At 46.4% G+C, this 20,127-nt stretch overlaps 1 protein-coding gene across 3 annotated transcripts in view; it reads right to left on the reverse strand.

Moving 5' to 3' along the window:
• Nucleotides 1–632: 632 nt before the first annotated feature.
• LOC120093118 (uncharacterized) overlaps nucleotides 633–20,127 on the reverse strand; it is a 167,380-nt gene continuing 147,885 nt past the window's right edge. For 2 of the 3 annotated variants that reach the window (XR_010054513.1, XM_063266482.1), the window contains exons 2-4: nucleotides 2,494–2,695; nucleotides 2,220–2,350; nucleotides 633–2,119 (exon numbers count right to left, since the gene is read on the reverse strand). Coding sequence is in view for 1 of the 3 variants with exons in the window: in XM_063266483.1 (XP_063122553.1) it covers nucleotides 2,050–2,119; nucleotides 2,220–2,350 (201 nt within the window). In the remaining 2 variants the exon portion in view is untranslated. The remainder of the gene's footprint in view (nucleotides 2,120–2,219; nucleotides 2,351–2,493; nucleotides 2,696–20,127) is intronic. The other variant, XM_063266483.1, reaches the window with a different exon arrangement.

The raw sequence follows: 20,127 nt of genomic DNA on the forward strand, positions 1-20,127 counted from the left end.
CATCTAGCAAGTTGTTCTCTCACCACCCACAGCGAGTCACTCTCTATGAAGAAGAAAGGCATTGGACCCATTTCACATGACGAGAAACTGAGGCATCTGGCAATGTGACTGATGAGGCAGTGGCAGTGTCTCATCTCCTGACTTATGTCCCATGGATCTTCACTTCTCCTCTTAATGACCTTAAGCAAGCAGGCCTATGCATCTATCTACCCTGAAGCCATCTGACTGGGTCACTCTGTCATCCATTGACAATGAAGTGACCACTTTTTATTGAGCATGGGTTTGCATGGAGCACTAGGTAGATTAGGCTGCCTGCCAGTGAGCCCAAGGGAGCTGCTCGTCTGCCCCCCAGTGCCAGGTCACAAGAACAAACCACTGTGTCCATTTTAGGGGTTGAGTATGTCGTTGCTTTGTGGGAGTTCTGAGGATCAAATTCAGGTCCTTGTGTTTGATGGGCAAACATGGAGCCGAGCCATCTCCCCCGAGCATTAATGCGCTTCTGACAGAGCAATATGGCTGGCTCCTTACACCCGAGAGCTCTGCAGGTGAGACCTCTTGTACGTCTCTTCTGGACTTCCTGACACGACCACTAAAGACACACTCGGGCAAGAAATTGACAGAGACTTCATGGCTGAGTCAACCAAGATATTTTATTGTGAGGCAGACATTTATTTACAGGACAGACACAGAAACATCCCCACTGCCAAACCCCACTACAGGGGTATGCCTGCCTTTGCTTTAGTTCTTCCCAGCTAGGCAGATCCACAGAGGCCTGAACAACACAGTTGGGAAGGCCGTTGATCTCCTGTTCCTATATGACCTTAGGAGACGGCATAGCAAAACCACCCAAAATTGCCCAAACGATTCAAAGTATCTGAAAGTCACTTTTGATATTTAAAACATTGTCTACTGTTCTAGCTGTAGGATCAGAGGGGACCTACATCTCAAACTGTGTGGTGTGCGTTCCTTTGTAGTTCAACATTCATATCAAACAACGCGCATGAGCCCCGGGTGTAACACACGCTTGTCTGTGTTTTAACTGTGGCTGGTTCCTCAGTTAAAGGAGTCTTTGGTAGCTAAGCAACATGGTGCCTATATGCCATGACCTGAATGCAAACTTGAAAGAACAGAAAGGACATGGGTTTTTAACCGAATGATGGGAACTAAGCTAGACCAACACCACGACCCCAGTTCCTACCTAGGAAATCTCTGGGAACAGAATCTGTTAGAGTAACACTAAAGGAAAACCCTTTCCTTCTCTGATCAAGAGAATGGTTTAGGTGGATCCCAACATTCTAATTGGGCAGGTCAGTCACCTGGCTTAGGGACCATCTCTCAAGAAGGCTGGAGCTCTCCCTCTGCAGAATTCCCGCCTGCTCATGTAGCCCTGTGCAACTGGGATTGCCCACCTTTCTGAACTGCTCAGAAAGTCACAGCAATCCCTAGCTTCCATCTCTCGTCTAAGCACCTTTCCAGAACCCTTTGGCCTTTCTGCAGACCCCCCCCTCCTTGTGGCTGCTTGCTTGTCATACGGCTGACCTTCACGTTGGCTTAACCTAAGCTGCAGGACCACACTCTCCTCTCTGTCTTCCTCCTCTGGACAGCTGCTGAGATTTACACCTTGCCTCTGCCTGCTTTATACTTTTAAATGCTAATAATAAATGTCCTTGAAGTTCATGTGGGTCAGTTCTTATCTTATTTTTATCAAGGGGTCTTATGAACTCCAAGAGTGGACTCTGGATTCATCAACTAATACGTAGTGACGCTGGCTGGAACCCCCTAGATTCCTAGTAACGTGTTCGTAAACAGGGCTAATTTGGGAAGAAAACTACACCTAATTATACCTATTAAAGCAATTCCTGGTTAAAATTCCCTGAGCTAAGAAAAGAAAAATGAGAGAGAGAGAGAGAGAGAGAGAGAGAGAGAGAGAGAGAGAGAGAGAGGTGGGGAGGGACAGAACTGGGCCCTAGGACTTCAGTCTGAAGGATGCCGGCATGAGTCTACTGTAAATGCTTCTTTGTTTCCATCCTGTGAGTGATGTCACCTCCCTCACTGTGTTTCAACAACTTCCAGGAGACCTGAGGACGTGGTCCATCCGCTTTGTAGCCAAACAGAAGGCCTAGAGGAGGATACATGGGAAAGTGTCCATCAGGAACAGGTGCAAACATAGTGATAACTGGGGAGTCAAGGGGCGGAGGGCAGAGCAGATGGGTCCTCACCTCCTCCCAGTTCGCTTCTCTCGCCTCCTCTCTGCAAGGGGTTTTGTGCGCTGGAACTGCCAGTGGCTTGGAGTTTGGTAGTTTCCGAGGTGGTCACGTTGGAGTCCATCACCTTGCAGGCCATGCAATCTCTGTTGATAAGAACATAGAATAAATCCCCGGGCATCAGTGACCCATGGAATCTTGTTGTGTGTGGGATCGTACACAGCAGACACACATACAGAGGAAGGATGGGGTGGGGGCAAGAGAAGAAAACTCAGAGAGGATACACTACCTGCCGCCTTTCCCTGGGACTCCCCTAGGCAGCTGTGTCCTGGACTGGAGACTTGAGGTGATTTCTAGGGCCTCCCGGCTGTCTCAAAGGTCTGAAGGGCCAGGAGGCGTCATTCCACTGCCATGTGGGCACCTGAACTCAGAACTCAGCTCCTTGATAACCTTGGCCCCAACTCTCCTGAGTGGATCCTGTCACTGGAATACTATACAATAGAGCAAAATGCAGTTGGCAATTAACAAGAGGTTCTCCGTGGGCCCCTTGCCCTGGGGTAGCCACCAGGGAAAGGCTGGGCAGATAGGGTGTGGGGATATCGACCTCATGGGCTTCTCTCTAGCAGACTCCATGTTGAAGTCACCCCATTATTCAGCTTCCGGCCAAGCTTCCAAAGCCCTAAGCAAATTCCTTCTGTCCCTCGATTCAGTCTAGCACAGTTGTTGATTCTAGACATCCTACGGAACATGCCAGCTGGCCTTCTCGTGTGGGACAGAAAAGCACCAAATTGGAGTGAGAGAGACACGAGAGACACATGGCTCTACCCATGACCTTCCCTCCAGCCCCCAACTCAAGTCAGAGAAAAGTCAGCACAACCATTTTGTCTTTCAGAGAACCCACATCCCCAGAACGTGGGGTAGCTGGCACAAGATGAATCACTCAGGCTGGGATCAAACATCGAATCACTACCCAGAAGCACAGAGTTCCAAGCATCCACAGAAACTCACGCATGCACACAAATGCAGCTGCCCATAGCATACCGCACTTAGAGGCCATCGCAGAACTTTCTGTGATGGCAGAAATGCTCTCGGCTTGCCTGTTGGTCGCCGGTTACTACAGCCATGCAGCCCCTGAAATACAGCAGCCCTGACTAAGGAATACGTCTTGACACTTGGAATTAAGGTCATCCCATGGAACCTGTGGCTATCACGTTGTGGGTTTATTCTGACCCCTGGGCAATAGCTTTAGTGTTGAAAATGACAAGAGCCGTCCTAGACAGGAAGTCATGGCTGAAAATGTAGGCAAAGAAGAAGGTTCATCTTCCAACCTTTTGCGTTTTAGTTCCTTGCACCTCAGTATCTGTTGAAAAGGCTTTCCTGTCTCAATCCTATGTTCCCCTGTCCTCAGGATGGACGAGGTTGCTGCCTCATGGCTGGACCAGCTTGTGTCATCCCTCTCTCCTTCTTCCACAAACACAGCTATGCCACTGAGTGTTTAGAAACACAAGCAAGTGTCACATGTTTGCCTTACAGTTTCTCCCCATTAAAGCCCTCCCACCATCAGCGTATCCTGACACCCTCGCTCCGGACCTCCATTCTAAACCTGAACTACAGGTTGGTAGAAAATGACCGCGTACAAGAGCTTCTTTTGATTGTTGTTTTGAGACAGTCGTCCAGGCTGACCGTGAGCTCACACTCCTCCCTTCTCAGCCTCTGGAATGCAGGGATTCTAGCCCTACAGCACCACATCCATCTTTGACCCTCTGCTTTAATACAGTAATGGATAATTAATGCTTGACCTGCATTCTTAAGGAAGTTCCTGGGTACATCTGCGGTGGCATCTAACAGTCAGGCAAAACTCATAAACCATAGGTGTCGGCAAAGATTGACACACACAGGTCCTTACAGGAAGTGTTTCCTGAAGCCTAGGACGCAGCCTTCTGTAGACATCTATTGATAACTAGATGGTATCTGGTGATAAAGAAGTCTTCAATTTCTCCATCTGCCACCTCTCTAGAGACACTACATCTGACAGACTGTGAGAGAGGATCATACCTCATCCCTGTAGGAGACACTGACCACTCCCAGTCCACTTGCCAGTCTCCTTTCCTACTAACAGTAGGAACCACGAGACCTCCAGTACACTGGCTCCTGCCTGCCTCTTCAGTCTACTTGGGTTAAGGTAGGGATGCTCCCTGTTGACCTATGCCCTCTCTGATCACATGCAGGCCTCATTTTTCTGAAGTGACCCTTGTCACCACTGACTCTTTTGTTCACCCACTGCAGAATACTGTCTGCACTTGCATTATGAATCCATCCTGTACAAGCTGAACTTTCTCTCAGAATGGAGGAGGTAGCTCGTAAGAGTCAGAAAGCCAAAGAAACTTCCAAGGTTCAGGAAGTCCATAAAGTTACAAGATTCACAAAACCCCGTTCTCAGGTTGTAAAAGCAAACAGTAGACGGGTGCTGAGGGAGGCACTGCCTGCAGGGAGGCCCAGAGACATAGCCCTCCCCAATGTTGTGGTGGGCTTTTTTCCATAGCGTATCTGCCTCTGCGTTGGCCAGACTCTTATAAGAAACTCTTCACCCATGTTCCCATAAATGGCCTTTATTAAACTCACTGGCGCACGTTGACATGGATAGAATCAATTATTTGTTCTCTCACTGATGACCAGGACTTAATGTCTCCCCAGGAAAAGTCACACACAGCCTGACACGTGTCTAGTGGCTAACCGGGCATCCGAAATTAAAAAGCCAGTGCAGCCTGGATCTTCACAGCCCACTCTGTTCCAGTCTTCTGCTGATAGCCTTTGCTGTTCTGCCCTGCTCCATGAGTTCCTCCCTGAAGAATCATGTAAGGAAGCCAACTGGTTCTGTCCCCTGCTATTGCTGTGGGCCTGTTTCAGTTGTGTTTCCTCAAAACTCAAATTTGCTCCTACATTTTGCAGGCCAGCATTCTCATCCGTCCATTGAGATGCTGGGCTCGATGGTGGCCCTTCACCCAGATCCCTCTGGTCCTGTCAAGGCATACCTACCTCCAAAGCTAACGACAACATCTCTTCGTAAGAGAGTTTCCTCTAGAGACTATCTTCTCTGGGCATGGCAGACCAGGAATATATAAGTCATTGATGGGAGTCTGAGAAGAAATCTAATGCATAATTTTAAAGCAAACATTCTAAGTGTTTCCCAGAATTGTCCCATGGGCTTAAAGTTGAGCTGCTAATTCATATTCATTCTCTCTCTCTCCCTCTCTCCCTCTCTCCCTCTCTCCCTCTCTCCCTCTCTCCCTCCCTCTCTCTCTCTCTCTCTCTCTCTCTCTCCTCCCTCCCTCTCTCAATTACTCTGTCTTTGTGTGCGTGTGTGTGTATGTGGGGGTGGGCTGTGTGTATGTGTGTATGGTGTGTGTGTATGTGTGTATGTTTATGTGGTTTGTATATGTGTGTGTGTGGTCTGTGTGTATGTGTGTATGTGTGTATGTTTATGTGGTTTGTATATGTGTGTGTGTGGTCTGTGTGTATGTGTGTATGGTGTGTGTGTATGTGTGTATGTTTGTGTGGTGTGTATGTGTGTGTGTGTAGTATATGTGTGTGTGCATGTAGTATATGTGTGTGCTGTGTATGTGTATGTTGTGTGTGTATGTGTGCATGTGTTTGTGTGCATGTACATGTGTGTGGGCATGTCTTGCATGTGTGCATGTAGCAGGTACACATATGTGTCCGTGTAGAGGTCAGAGGTAAACATTAAGTGTCTTTCCATCACTCTTTATCTTATTTTTGAGGCCATGTCTCTCACTGACCTTGACACCTACTGATGAGGCTGAGCCATCTGGATCCTTGCGACTGCCTCCTCAGTGCTGGGATCACAGCTGCAGGCGGTCACCCCCTGGAGTGGTTTTTCCCATGTGTTCTGGGCCTTGAATTCAGCTCTTTATGTGTGCAGAGCAAACGTCTTACTGTCCGCACCATCTCCTCAGCCTGACTACCTCTCTTCTGTGTCCTCCTCTGGAGGTTAGGCCTCTCACAGAACTTGTTTACAAGCCCTCATCTCAGAGTCATCTCTGGGAGATGAGAAACAGCTACAGCGAGAGCTGCATTTGTTTCACTGTAATCTCTCCCACCATTTCCAAATGCTTTCTGGAGATCCATATATACGTATACATAAATGGGTATTTGTAAACATGCTAACTAGATTTATAAATTTTATCTAAGTCCATCTGACCTTAACGTTTTAATGTGTTTTTTGCATTTTTTTTAATATACTGGTTCTGTCTCTCCTGTACGCTCATGAGATATCCCAAGGCCAGGAGTGTGTCATCTCTTTCTTCTAGAACTTTCCATGATGTCTGTGTGCTACTCAGCAGACTAAATATTTATTCAAACATGGCTAACAGACAAGAGGCCACAGAAGTCAGGCTGATGGCCCCTCGGGCTTGCCCCTCAGGCCCCTCAGCTCTCAAGAGGAGGCCACTCTGCTGCTGCTTTCAGTGCTGTGATGAATAAAACATTCTGGAAGCCAAGAACCAAAGCTGGGGCAGCACTAAGCTAGGATATGAGAAACTGTGGCATACACTGGGGCCCGCAGGCCACACACCAGATACTGTGCTAGCATGAATGTTTCTTTAGCCTGTTTCTAAAGGACACCCCTCCATAGGCAAACTGAACTGATCTCTTATCTCTCCCTCCCTCCCTCCCTCCCTTCCTCCCTCCCTCCCTCCCTCCCTCCCTTCCTTCCTTCCTTCCTTTCTTTCTCCCTTCCTTCCTCCTTCCTTACCTTTTCTTTTTATGGGAGTTTATGTAGCCTAGCCTGGCCTCAGACTAAGTAGCTAAAAAACAACCTTGAACTCCTAATCCTCCATCCTCCACATCCTGAGTTCTGGGCTTGAGGCATGAACCACTAACCTGAGTACATGGAGCTATATTAGATCAAACCCAGAATTCATGCATGCTAGGCAGGCAAACACGTGAATTGTTTGAGCTATTTTTTTCTTGTTGTTGTTTTGTTTTGCTTTGTTTTTGTTTTTGTCTGTTCCTAATGGAAACCCACCCCTGGGGATGTGGAGATCTTTTCAGAGACCCCTGGGCTTATGCATCGAGGCAGGACTCATCTGATCTCTTAAGAACCTCAAGGCTCATCCGTCACAGGAATGAGTACTAATTGGTCCAGCCTCAAGCAGATAAAACAGACCCCTATCATGACTGGGCTTCTGCTGCGGAGGAGAAAAGCGTACGGACCAATTAACCACAGCAAGCAGGGCTGTGTGCCAAAACCATGGACTTCAGACACACTGGCATTTGCTGGTAGCTTATGGCCTGCCCGTTTGCCAGTTTCTTTTCCCAACTAGAAAATAAAGTGAGTTTATGACAGATGTCCTGGACCTTGAAGTTTTATTAACCAGTTTCCCCAGGATTAGAGATTCTGAATGAAGATAAGAATGATGCTTCTGATGGCTGATAATCCAGAAAGGTGGAGATTAAGCAGCCTTCTTTGCACCCTGAGATTGGTCACTAAACACTGGAACATCATCACAGCCATTCCTGGTCCAGTCAGACGCCTCAAACAAATGGCCATCTGGGTGTCATACACTCAGCACCTGGACCAGAATCTTTTGGTGCCAGGATCTCTTGATGTGTGGCCCATGAATGCAGCAGAATCTTGAAAAAATATTCTGAGCCTTTTGGGGGGAAAGCACAACAACCTTTGTCTTTATATAAACCACTCTGAACTAATTCCAACTCTCAGGATGTGGAGGCAGGAGGATCATGAACCTTGAGTTCAAAGTTCAGCCTCAGATATACAGTGAGTTTGAGGCCAGCCTGGGCCATGTGAGACTTTCTTTCAAAATGAGGGATAGATAACAGATAGATAGATAGATAGATAGATAGATAGATAGATAGATAGATAGATGATAGATAGATGATAGATAGATGATAAATAGATGATAGATACATAGATAGATAGATAGATAGATAGATAGATAGATAGATAGATATAGATAATAGACAGACAGAGAAAAAGATAGATAGATAGATAGATAGATAGATAGATAGATAGATAGATAGATAGATAGATGATAGATAGATAGATAGATAGATAGATAGATGATAAGTAAGTATATGACAGTCAGAAGTTGGATGGTTGGATAGATGATAGATAAGTTAGATATATGATTAATAGATGATAAAAGATAAATAGGTAGGTAGGTATGTAGATGTGACATGGAAAAAAGAAGGAAGGAGAAAACAAATAAGAAAATGTGACTCTGTAATTCTGTGCCTAGAAGAAATCTCAGATTCCATAGAAGCTTACTAAAACCAATTCTAAATTTGAACAGAGGGCCCAGACCTTGCATAGCCCAGGCTCTGGTTTTTCCCTGTTCTGTGGAAATTTGAAGTCACAATGGCAAGCAGGCAGAGCAGTGGTTGAGTCATTCAGAAATGACCTGCAAACAGCTGTCACACACTGACTGGGGACAAAGCTGGAATTGAGAAGGGGATGGGAAAGAACCAGGCTGGCAGCAGAGACCTCTAAGCATCACACACACAGACACCATCACAGCTGCTCAGCTTGGCTTCTAACCTCCCTCTCCTGTGGGTCGAAATGGTTCCTCCGCCCATCCCACAGCTTTCCCATCTCTGTCTCCATGCCCTTGGGTTTCCTGTGCAGAAGAGAGTTACCTACAGAAGACAGACCGAGAGTGGGTGGACAGTGGGCTGGGCGATGGGTAGGTGGGTAAGAGAGAGCACTCGATGGGTGTTTATGATGGCCTGAGTTCAGACAGCCACTGCCATGGGGGTAGCTTGCACCGCTAACCAGAGCACTGGGCAGGGCTAGAGACAGGAGGGTTGCTGGCACCAGAGAGTCTTCTGGGATGGGGAGGGCATCTTCCCACTTCCTTCTCTCCCAAGTTGGTTTACAACCTACTCCTGAAGAGGAGTAGAGCAAGGCCTGCCCCAGTGACACCTAACCCTCCCCTCATCCCAGTTCCACATTCCAAGGCTGAGAGACCTGACAGTGTCTCCCCCTCTCTCTTCCCCCTCTTGCCTTTTTCTCCTGCATCTGCCTCCCAAGAGTCTGAGGCTGAGGCCATGTTTCCCCACAGAACGCTGTTGGATTCTTCCCCCTCTCTTTGAACAATCCCAACTTCGGTCCTTTCATCCATACAAGGGGACGACTTGGTGTCTTGAGGACATTCAGACTCGGCACTCATGAAATTTGCTATCTTCGCCTGGGCTGTCAGTCAGAAGTCCCCTTTGCTGAAACCTGGGAAAAGTGAAGGTCGACTACCAAAACCAGCTCCAGGGAAGTCTTTAAGACCGAGTCCATACCGGTGAATTTCCAATCTGTCAGCTGTTCCAGAGCTGTGACCCAGAGGGACCAAGTTTCCAGGCAGAAAATGGATGTAAACAGAGCTCACATCTGCCTGTGTGTGGCCTCCTCAGACACAAACAGATTACTCAACCAGGGCAAACACAAGAGGTGCCAGTGTCAACCTCAGATGGTGACAGGGCCAATTATGACTTGGCTGGCCTCCTTGAATCTGAAATGTCACTTGTACTAGGGAACTGCTCTGTCTGTAAAGAAAGCTGCCACATCTTCACCATGTTCACGCCCATAGATGTCAAGAGCAAGAAGTTAAGGGGAACCTACTTACCATGCTACATGAAAACCTGCAAATTCCAAACATTGGAGAGTAGAGATTCTTTGTTTAGCCCAGAGACCAATAGAACAAAAACATCTGGGAAGGAAACCATACAGAAGGCCGTGTGAGGACTCTGTAAGGCTCCTTTAACTAGGATCCTGTTCTGATGCCCACTTGGTCTAAGGAGTGGCCTAGGAATGGTCAGTTTTTACTTTCCAAAAGAAGTTAAAACTTTGGATAATCACTGACATTAAATGTTTGGCCAGTGCTGGTCTGGGGAGATGGTTTAGTCAATAAAGTTCTTCTTGTGCAGGCATGAAAGTCTGATCCCTGGATCTGATTCCCAGATCCCACCTAAAGAAGGGCACATATCTGTAATCCCAGAGCTGGGATGGCGGACACAGCCTGATCCCTGGGGGGTCACTGGATGGTCTGCCTAGCTCACTTAGCCAGTTCCAAGGCAGCGAGAGAGCCTATTTTAAAATAAGATGTGCTGAGCTCCAACAGCAATACCAAGGACGTTCTCTGGCCTCACACAAGCATGCCCTCAGACCCGTGCACACGTGCACAAACATGCAGACACACATGTGCCACATAGGCATATACATGTGTATATTCATGCACACATTCACACATATGCATACACAGACACACACAGAATATAGATACACGCACACATACACATGCATGCTTATATACACACATTCACACACATATACACACATTCACACACATATACAGACATTCATACAACACACACACACACAACACACACACAGAGGCTGACAGCTGTGAAGTTTAAAGTTAATGCCAATCAAACCCAATGCACAAGCTCTTCTGTGGGTCAAATTCTACAGGGGAGCTCAGGTTCCATGGTTTCTGTGGAAACTGAGTACAGGTGGATTCTCAGCCTTGGAACCAGGAATCCTGAGTACAAGCCCAGCATGCGCCACATCCTCCCAGGGAAGGACAAACAGAGAGGTGTCTACGGTCTGTTTGCTCCAGACTCAAATCAAAGTGGGCCTCCGGCTGTCACTAGGATTGCGTGAGAATGAGCTACAAGACACCCAAGCCACTCCATCACTGTCTGCTGAATCATGTCACAGCCCAACTCTGAGTTCCGGTCCCTCTCTGCGCTGAAAATTCTTGCTAGTAATTTCACCCCGAAGGAACTGCTCTTCACAGGAGGAAAGTGCTTAGCGGCAGCTCGTAAATAAGTCTTTGTTGTTGCAAAGATTACGTGGAACCAGGAAACAACAAAAAAAAAAATTCAAAGCATAAATTCTACAGACATTCAGATGGAGATGCGGGGATGGATGGTCTTAGGGCTCAGCCGAGGTGGACAGCACAGACAGGGTCTCGAGCTTCCCACTAGACACTCCACGTCCTGCCAGTTATCATTAAAAACTTGGAACTCACTAAGTGGTCTCCCTCTGTATTGGCCCCATCAATATATTCCAAACTAACCAACAGGCTGGTGCCACGTTTGTTGTCCCTGACTGATGAGGCTGAGCTGGCTGTGTTTTAGTTTATTGACAAAGAGAAGGAAGGGAAACACTAACCATTTTTCTCCATTATATAAAATAAAATAACAGTTTGTATTCGAGACTATCTGGGGGATTAATTTTCTTTTCTCGAAACCTAATGTGTGAGAAAACTTTCGCTAATAAAATGTGTATTTATGTGGATGTGTGTGTGCCCACACGTGACTATTTACACAGCATGTGTGCAGGTACCTACCCATAGATGTTTGAAGAGGAATTGGACCCCTGTGAATTGGAGTTACCTTCTCTTGTGAGCCTCCCTGTGGGTACTGGGAACCAAACCCAGGTCCTCTGCTAGAGCGGTAAGTGCTCCCAACCACGGAGTCATCTCTCCAGCCCATGACTTGCAGTTTTGATTCATTAAAACTCTCTTGCCTATGATAGTTCCAGGACTAACAAGCCTCATAACCGCAAGTATGTCTGAGGTGTGTGGAGAAGGAGTGACAATTCACTGAAGCAGATCAAGTTACCCCTGAAGCTATTGTTGAGAGAAATGGGGCTTGCAGCTCTCAGTAATGTCAAGGTAGACACTCAGAAATCCAGCATCACCTTGGAGGAAAGCAACATATAATGTTCCCAACACGTGGCAAATACTAAGATTGTAAAAGTCAACACGACTGAAGGTTTCTGAGAAATGGGGTGCTTTCTAAACTCTCCTCTCCACCCCCAGACCTTTTGTCTGGTGTAGTGTTTTCTCTTAGCACCTAATGCTTGCTGTAATCTACCTTCCTTCCATGCTCTCCAGGGCCCTTCCAGGCTTGCTAAGGCCCACCCTGAGGCTCGTTTCCCCAAGCTTTCTACTTGGTAAAAGACTTAATGTTAACTTGAAAGCAGCCACCACCAACCCAACTTATTTGGGCTCATTTGAAATTCAATGAATATGAATGAAAATTTGCACTGGCCTTTTTTTTTCCTCAACGACAGGGATAGATCCTTCCTGTGATGTAAAACAGAAGAAAGAAAGAAAAAGAAAGAAAGAAAGAAAGAAAGGAAGGAAGGAAGGAAGGAAGGAAGGAAGGAAGGAAGATAATTAAAGTCTCCTGTGCTTGCTTTAATGCCTTCTCTGTTTAATTACCTTTGATTGATTTGTGAGTTAGGGTCAATGTGTCTTTTAGAACATGAACTGCTTTGCCACGCATATTTTACCGACACCAGATACTTGTGTTCCCTCACCTCTTCCACAGGGGAAGCAGGTATTCTCAGAATCTGAAAACATCAGGCAGAATGCCCCGTACTTGTTATACATCCCTGCAGCTACTTGCAAAATTAAGTTATAGCCCAAATCTACAACTGTCCATTACTTAAAAACCATACAGCGGCTCCCACCTTTCCTCGGTGCTTCAGGAAAGGAAGGAAAGATGGACTCAATATGCCTGGAAAGTCAGAAGAGCCCCCAGTTGGATATTTCTTGACCTCTTAGCTCCTTCCACTACAGGGACATGATGCTGGGTAGAGATCACGACCCTGTGTGCTGGGAGGTCTGACAAGGATCCTACTGAAGATGTTAAAGTAGGAGCTGGTTAGAGTGGGATTTTTGCATTTCCCTCAAAGGTGACAGAGACAAAGAGTAACATGTCAAGTCGCAGGAACTGCCTATCTGTCCACGGAGAGCATTCAAAAGCGGTTATTTGTCTAAGTCTGGTAAGCTTCAGCGCTTTGCTGCACACACTTCCTTGGAATATGTCTGTATTTGCCAGTGAACCGCGCCATAGATGGCGCCATATTCCCTGGAAATTCACGTTCTGCCCCAAGTCACGCAGTATGATGTGCTGGCCACAGACTCCAGGGTACCGAGACTATCTCAGAGACTGAGCAGATTGTAAGAGTTGGCTACAAGGTTGAAGGTGTTTTACAGACATGGCTCTGTAGAATGGGGATATTTATTCCCTACTAAATGCTACAGAGATGTCCAAAAACATTGGGAATAAAGTTTTCAATTCCCTGGAAGCATATTGGCCCCTAAGGAGGAGCCACTGGCCATGGGCCTTTAGTCAACGATGGCCCTGACTTAGGGAGGAGTTGGGAACTGAGTCAGCTCCTGGGACACCTGGCTGGAGGCTGGACCAGAACTGACCTGGTCTCTGAAAATCTTCACGGTCTCACCAAATATGATAGAACTGACATAGAAACCATAGTACAATCAAAACTGTTCTAATGTCACGGCTTTGCCACCTCCAATCATATCAGAGGTTACCTAACCTTTCCAGAAAATTCCCCTATCCCTGCAAAAAAAAGGAACTCTCAGCCCCTCGAGCCACTGCCATTTTAATGAGTGGTTGACCCCAGCGTGCTGGTAATTTCTACAGAATAAACACTCTCTGCCTTTGCATGTTGTTTGAGTCTGCGGTCTTCCTTAGGCGATTCTTGGATCCTAACACTATGTTTATAATTGAATGTTCAGGAGCAGAGCAAGCTGGGAGCAGTCCCATGAACTAACTTCTTAAGCTGCACAGTACCCTTACTTAGGAAGATCGTTCTGCTTAAAATTGAACTGTTTGTCAAAACACTAGTTTTGCTATGTATTTACTGTGGGGTGTGTGTGTGTGTGTGTGTGTGTGTGTGTGTGTGTGTGTGTGTATGTGTGTGCATGCGTGTACTTACGGATGTGTGTGCACATGTGTATGAGGGTGTGTCCACTAGGCTTTGCGTGTAAGCCAGTGAGGGCACTGGGTGTCCTTCTCTATCACACTACATCATCTCTTTAAGACATGGTCTCTTGAATACCCTTGAGTGTGGGGTGAGGCTGACCACCACCATCTGTAGAGATCCTTCTGTCTTTGCCAGCCACAGTTCTAGGGTTACGAGAGCATATGGTTAGGCCCAGGTGCCTCATGCTTGTGCAGCAAGTGCTCTTGCCCACAGAGCCATCTTCCCAGCCTTGTTTCTTCTATGAAATCAACAACACAGACAATCATAACCACCCAAAATCCAAATACCTCAAAAACAGCGAGGTGTCATATTAGAGAAACTTGCTGGATCATCATCAGTCATTCCACAGTCTACACTGTCATCAGCACAGACAAGGTTACCTACATTAGCCAGCGTTGGTAACACACACACACACACACACACACACACACACACACATACACACATACCTCACATCCACCATCTCTCTCTCTCTCTCTCTCTCTCTCTCTCTCTCTCTCTCTCTCTCTCTCTCTTTCCCACACACACACACACCACATACACCACATCACACACATACACCACATACACTACATCACACACACACCAAATATACCACCCCTCTCTCTCTCTCTCTCTCTCTCTCTCTCACACACACACACACACACACACACACACACACACACACCCCTTCAGATGTTTCTGTGTTAAGTAGGTGTTTTTGCCCCTACAGTGCATGGGTCTATACTAACTATAGGAACTCTGTGGCCATTCTTACTGTTTTGTAGGTAATTCCTCTAAACTGAAGCATTTTCTCCAGGAGGGAAATGATGAATTCTCCAGAAGTTGAAACACACAGGTCTCTTGAAGCCCCTGAAACTGCCCAAAGGCCCCCCTCAAGGTTCTCTTAGAAGTAACTCTTGCTGGGACAGAGACTCTCTGACCAGGGAAGCAGAGTGCTCCAGACAGGTACTGTCCATGAATTATAGCCCAGGCTGGGTTGGTTTTTGGTGAAACTCTTTCTCCAGTCAGTCCTTGATTCCCTTCCTGGGGTGAGCAAACCTGTGTTCCTGTCTCCCCAGGAAATAGCAAATAAATAAATAGGAAATAATAGCAAAACTTTTATTTTGTCTCTTCTGTCTATGTGACCATTTAATACAGAATGCTTGCTGTACCTTTCTAGTTTCCCGATCTCTCATTTCTTCATGGATTTTGCTAAAGTGGAAACAGAGTCACAGGCAGCCTGGAGACATGACAGGTTTTGTGGGCCCTCTGATGATTTATGTCTCTGTTGGAATGTACATGACTCTGCAACAGTCCTGGAGGACACTCTGTAGAGCTGTAAGGTTTAGTCTACGACCCTTCACAGCTCCCACTCTGCTTGGCTCACTCACACACAGCTCTGAGACACCACTTGGAAAGGCTGGGAATTGCGTCAGCATCAGTCCGTTTCCGTGCCTTCCCTTAGAAATTGTTTTAGTATTCGCATCACACACACGATCATGAGCTGCACTGTATTAGATGTTTGACATTTGTTTGGTTCTGATAGCTGGAATCCTGACTAGGATAGACACGAGAGCTTGGCATACACCTCTTAGTAAGCTGAGAAATGCCCAAGGGCCTATGAAATGAGGGACATAGATAGTCAATGCTCTAGGGGAGAGAGTCCAATGTCAATGACACCATGTCCTGTGGGTTAAGTGTGGTGGGAAGGAAGTCGTAATGGCTTTGCTCATCAGATCAAAAGTGGTCCATGAAATCATGGCTCAAAGACAAAGAAAAAAATAACAGCCATTATGGTACACATGCCTATAATCCAAGTATCGAGGCAGGGGATCATGAATTTAAGGCCATCTATGTCTACAGGAACAATCCAAGGACAAGGACAGCCTGGGCTACATAAGCTCCCATTTTTTTAAAAAAAAGTTAATTATTTTAAAAAGAAAGTAACACAAATGAGACACGAGGATTTAAGAGGAGGAAATAGATGTTCCAATAAATATCCAGTAGACAGGGCTGGAGAAATGGCTCAGGGGTTAAGAGCACTGACTGTTCTTAGAGAGGTCCTGAGTTCACAGCTATCTGTAACTCCAGTTCCAGGGGCTCCGACACTCTTACACAGACATGCAGGCAGGCAAAACATCGAAACACATAAAATAGAAAATTTTAAAAATTCAGTGACCATATAAAATATAAACATTTTACTAACCAAGCGCCTGTGTGAGTGGGAAGCCGATGGGCTAACAGTGAAAAGTTATGTTCAAATGCAATATGAAAGCATGACTACCCCAGTAAGGGGCGGGGTACACCTGCTACTTCTCACACTGAACTGGAAGAATTGCAGGGACAAATTCTTTCTTTTGGGACACGATTTTAGAAACATGGAGCCCACCCTGGCACGGGGAGGTACAACGGGGCAATCAGAGCACATAGAAGCTCTAAGGAGAGGAGAGAAGGCAGAGGGCGGGGCTAAAGCCTTCAAAGGTCCATCCTATTGGCCTGCTTTCACCAGCTAAGCTCCGCCTCTCACAGGTCTTGAGCCTATAAGAGCCAGAGCCATCAGAATAAACAAAATGCAAGATGAGCCTGTATGGATGTGGTGGGTCCCAAAAGGATGGATTCTCCAGAGGTACTGAGACGGCTAACGTAGAGAGATCAAAGGGTTGGGAGATGTGGGAGAAGAAACACCAGGGTCCTTTCCTTTAACGTTCTACCCAGCAGTATCACACAGTGACCTGTCCAGCTGGTAAATTATCTGATGGTGTCGTAGCGGTATTTCAATAAGCCATTTTTAACGTCCCAGTGTGCGAAGAATAACACAAAAGTAAGAAGCATGATGCTCAACTGTCCCTGCCATTTTCTCTATCAGTTAAATGGGCCCAAGGTAGCAAAGACAATAGTGTTCTCATTTATTAGCTTCGATGATTTGTTTCGTAGCTCCTGGTTGCCAGGACCTGAGGAGGCGGCCCCGGAAGAAATTAGTGAATAAAGAAGACATCGTGGTCTCTGCCTGTGTGGAATCTGGATATTAGTCAAGTAAAAGCACAGAGGAAGGCAGCAGCTCCCTTAATACAATCGCACACAGATGCTTCAAGGTTAGCAAAGGAGACACCTATCCATCACTCCTCGGCCGGCCTTGAAGTGCCGGAGATTCATTTTATTAATGGAGCTGTCAGACTTCTTTACAATGTCGAACAGATGAAGAGGAAACAGAAACAGAGTACTTGACTGGCTGCGTTTTGAGAATCCACCAGCGTGGAGATCGGATTCTAAAACACTGCGGGCCTTCACGGGGTGGCTGCAGAGAGCAAAGGGAATCTCTCTCTCAGAATTTTTATAAGGATTTGATAAATGCCAGAAGTAATACATGTTCTTTGAACACATCTGGCAATTTGGGGGAAGTGTTATGGGCTGGTAATTACAGGCCAGGCCGGCTGCAGTCCTGGCGCACATGACTTAATCCAGAAGTGTGCTAGAACCACTTTGCTGTATCAGTCTTCCCTTGACTCTTGTCCAAAGCCTCTGGGAAAGAGCCACTCAGTCTAAGTCTTCTTAGAAACCTCTGGAGCATAGGGAACCACAGACCCACCCTCAAGTTTCCGCTATTTAGCTCCCGGGACCCGCCAGGAAAGACTTAGCGGCTCGGAAGCTGAATAGCATCTTTACGGGTGAAGAAAAGGTAGCAGCGTTGGGGATGCCAGTGTAAAAAGGTGTCCCAGTTCTCGAAAGAAACAGAGCAATAGGAAACGGGGGTGGAGTTCCGACACTGATGTGGTTGATATGGAGCCGTCGTGGAATTTTAATATGGGAGTTAAATAATCTGAAATTGCTTCCTAGGAACCCAATTAACACTGCTTTCCTTAGTCTTAATTCTGGGCAGCACCATGGATAGCACCATGGGTAGACAGTAACACGCCTGAGAAAAGATTTTACTGTTTCAAGCTGAGTTTCAAGGAAGACAGAAACAGCTAGAAGTCTAGTAGACTGATTGGAAACTCCGTCTTCTAGGGACTGTTGATTGATGCTTCCATGTCTATGTGGAAGAAGATCTGTACAAGTTGTGGAAAGTTTTAATCCTTCTCAATAACATCCATCAATGCCAAGTATAGTAAGAGAAATCTGGCAGGACGGAAGCTGGCTTAGGTACAGGCAGAGGAGGAGACTTAGTCACGAGGTCAAATGACTGCAGCTGATGGGACTGACAGTTGGCCCAGAATCTCTGCTGTGTTATATTTATTTATTTATTTATTTATTTATTTATTTATTTATTTATTTATTTATTTATTTATTTTTGGTTCTTTTTTTCGGAGCTGGGGACCGAACCCAGGGCCTTGCGCTTCCTAGGTAAGCGCTCTACCACTGAGCTAAATCCCCAGCCCCTCTGCTGTGTTATTAAGATGTAGAGTGTCTAAGCCGACGGATTCGGTAATAACAAGATCATTTGATGTCTTTGTGTGGGCAAGAAAATACAGGTCTTTAGGCAGGTGTGGTGATAACCACCCTATGATGCCAGGATTTGGGAGGCAGAGGCCAGGGACCCCAGGTTCAATGGTAGCATGCATGCCTGTCATGTGTAAACACCTTGGGTTGGATATCTACAACGAAAGCAAAACAAGGGATCAGGGAGATACTCAGGTAGTAGGGTGCTTGCCTCACAGGTATGAGGACCTGAGTCCACATCCCTAAAGCCACGTAAAATCCAGACACAGGAGCCTGCATCTGGAATTCCAGCATTCCTCAGTTGAAGTGTAAGGAAAAGACAAGGGAATCCTCAGAGGCTCTTAGTGGTTTCCATGGAAATGCCTCTCACAGGCTGGCTGCCACACTTCCTGCCGTGATGGTAGTTTACTAAATGTCTAAATTGTAAGCCAGCCCCAGTTAGATGCTTTATTTAAGTGTTTCTGTGGTCATGGTGTCTCTTCACAGCCATAGAAACCTTAGTTAAGACAGACCCTTAGTAATGTGACATATTCAGCAGTAATGAGACCCCCATCTCAAACAAGGGAAAAGACAAGGACCAACACCCAAGCTTGTCCTCTGATCTTCAAATGTGCACCATGGTGTGTGCACACCTATTCTTACACATATGAACACACACACATACCATAGATATACACACACACCATAGACATACACATACATGCTCCATAGACGTGCACACATGTAAAATAGACACGCACATATGCATATTCACACACATCATAGATTGACACCACACATTCACACAACATGCACATACACACACATCATACACAGAAATGCACATGCACATATAATATACACACATACCATGCACATGCCCACTTACATGCACACACACACACAAAGCATTTGGCTTGGTAGCTTGGAGTCAGTCTCCCTCTGCCTCGTTTCTCAAATGCCCTTCTAGAGTTCACCATCTTACTGATGTGCAGAGTTCACGGTAAACCCTGTGCCCTGCACTGCTCAGACCCTGGCTCGAACATCTGCCTCTGACGTGAGTATTAAGAGAAACTGCCAAAGACATACTTGCAAAGAGAAAAGAATAGCCATCAGTCTGGGGAGTGAGTCATAGGAGGGAGGAACGCAAGCCTCAGTAAAGGCTGAATGACACTCAGAAGATGATGGGAACTGACTCCAGCTATTTGAAGGAAGGGAGATTTGAGTGATTCTGGGTAGATCCACCGGGTCAGATGTGGACTGCTTTTAGACTGGATTCCCTACACAGGAGTGTGCTAATGTATTAATCCTCAGGTATAAGGAGACCCACTTCATTAGAGAGATACTTTCCTATCATCATGCCAGCTCAAAACTCTGGGGGCTTCTTTGGAAGGCTTAAGTTCTTTGCAAGCTAGAGAATTTGCTCTACTGATCAAGATCGTGGAGGAGCTGCAGAGAGAGCTCAGTCCATAAAGTGCTTGACATAGAAACATAAGGACTTAAGTTCATTTCCTAGAACCTACATAGAGGAATCTTTTGTCATCCCAGCATGAGAGAGGCAGATCCCTGAGTCAGCCTCCCTTGCCTGCTTGGTGAGCTCCAGGCCAAAGGAGAGACTCTGCCTGGGAGGCAAAATGGACTGGATGGTCCCTGAAGAATGACACCTGACAGTGTCCTCTTCTCCATATGAAT

This window comes from Rattus norvegicus, chromosome 8 (genome assembly GCF_036323735.1).
Source record: "Rattus norvegicus strain BN/NHsdMcwi chromosome 8, GRCr8, whole genome shotgun sequence".
NCBI lineage: Eukaryota > Metazoa > Chordata > Mammalia > Rodentia > Muridae > Rattus > Rattus norvegicus.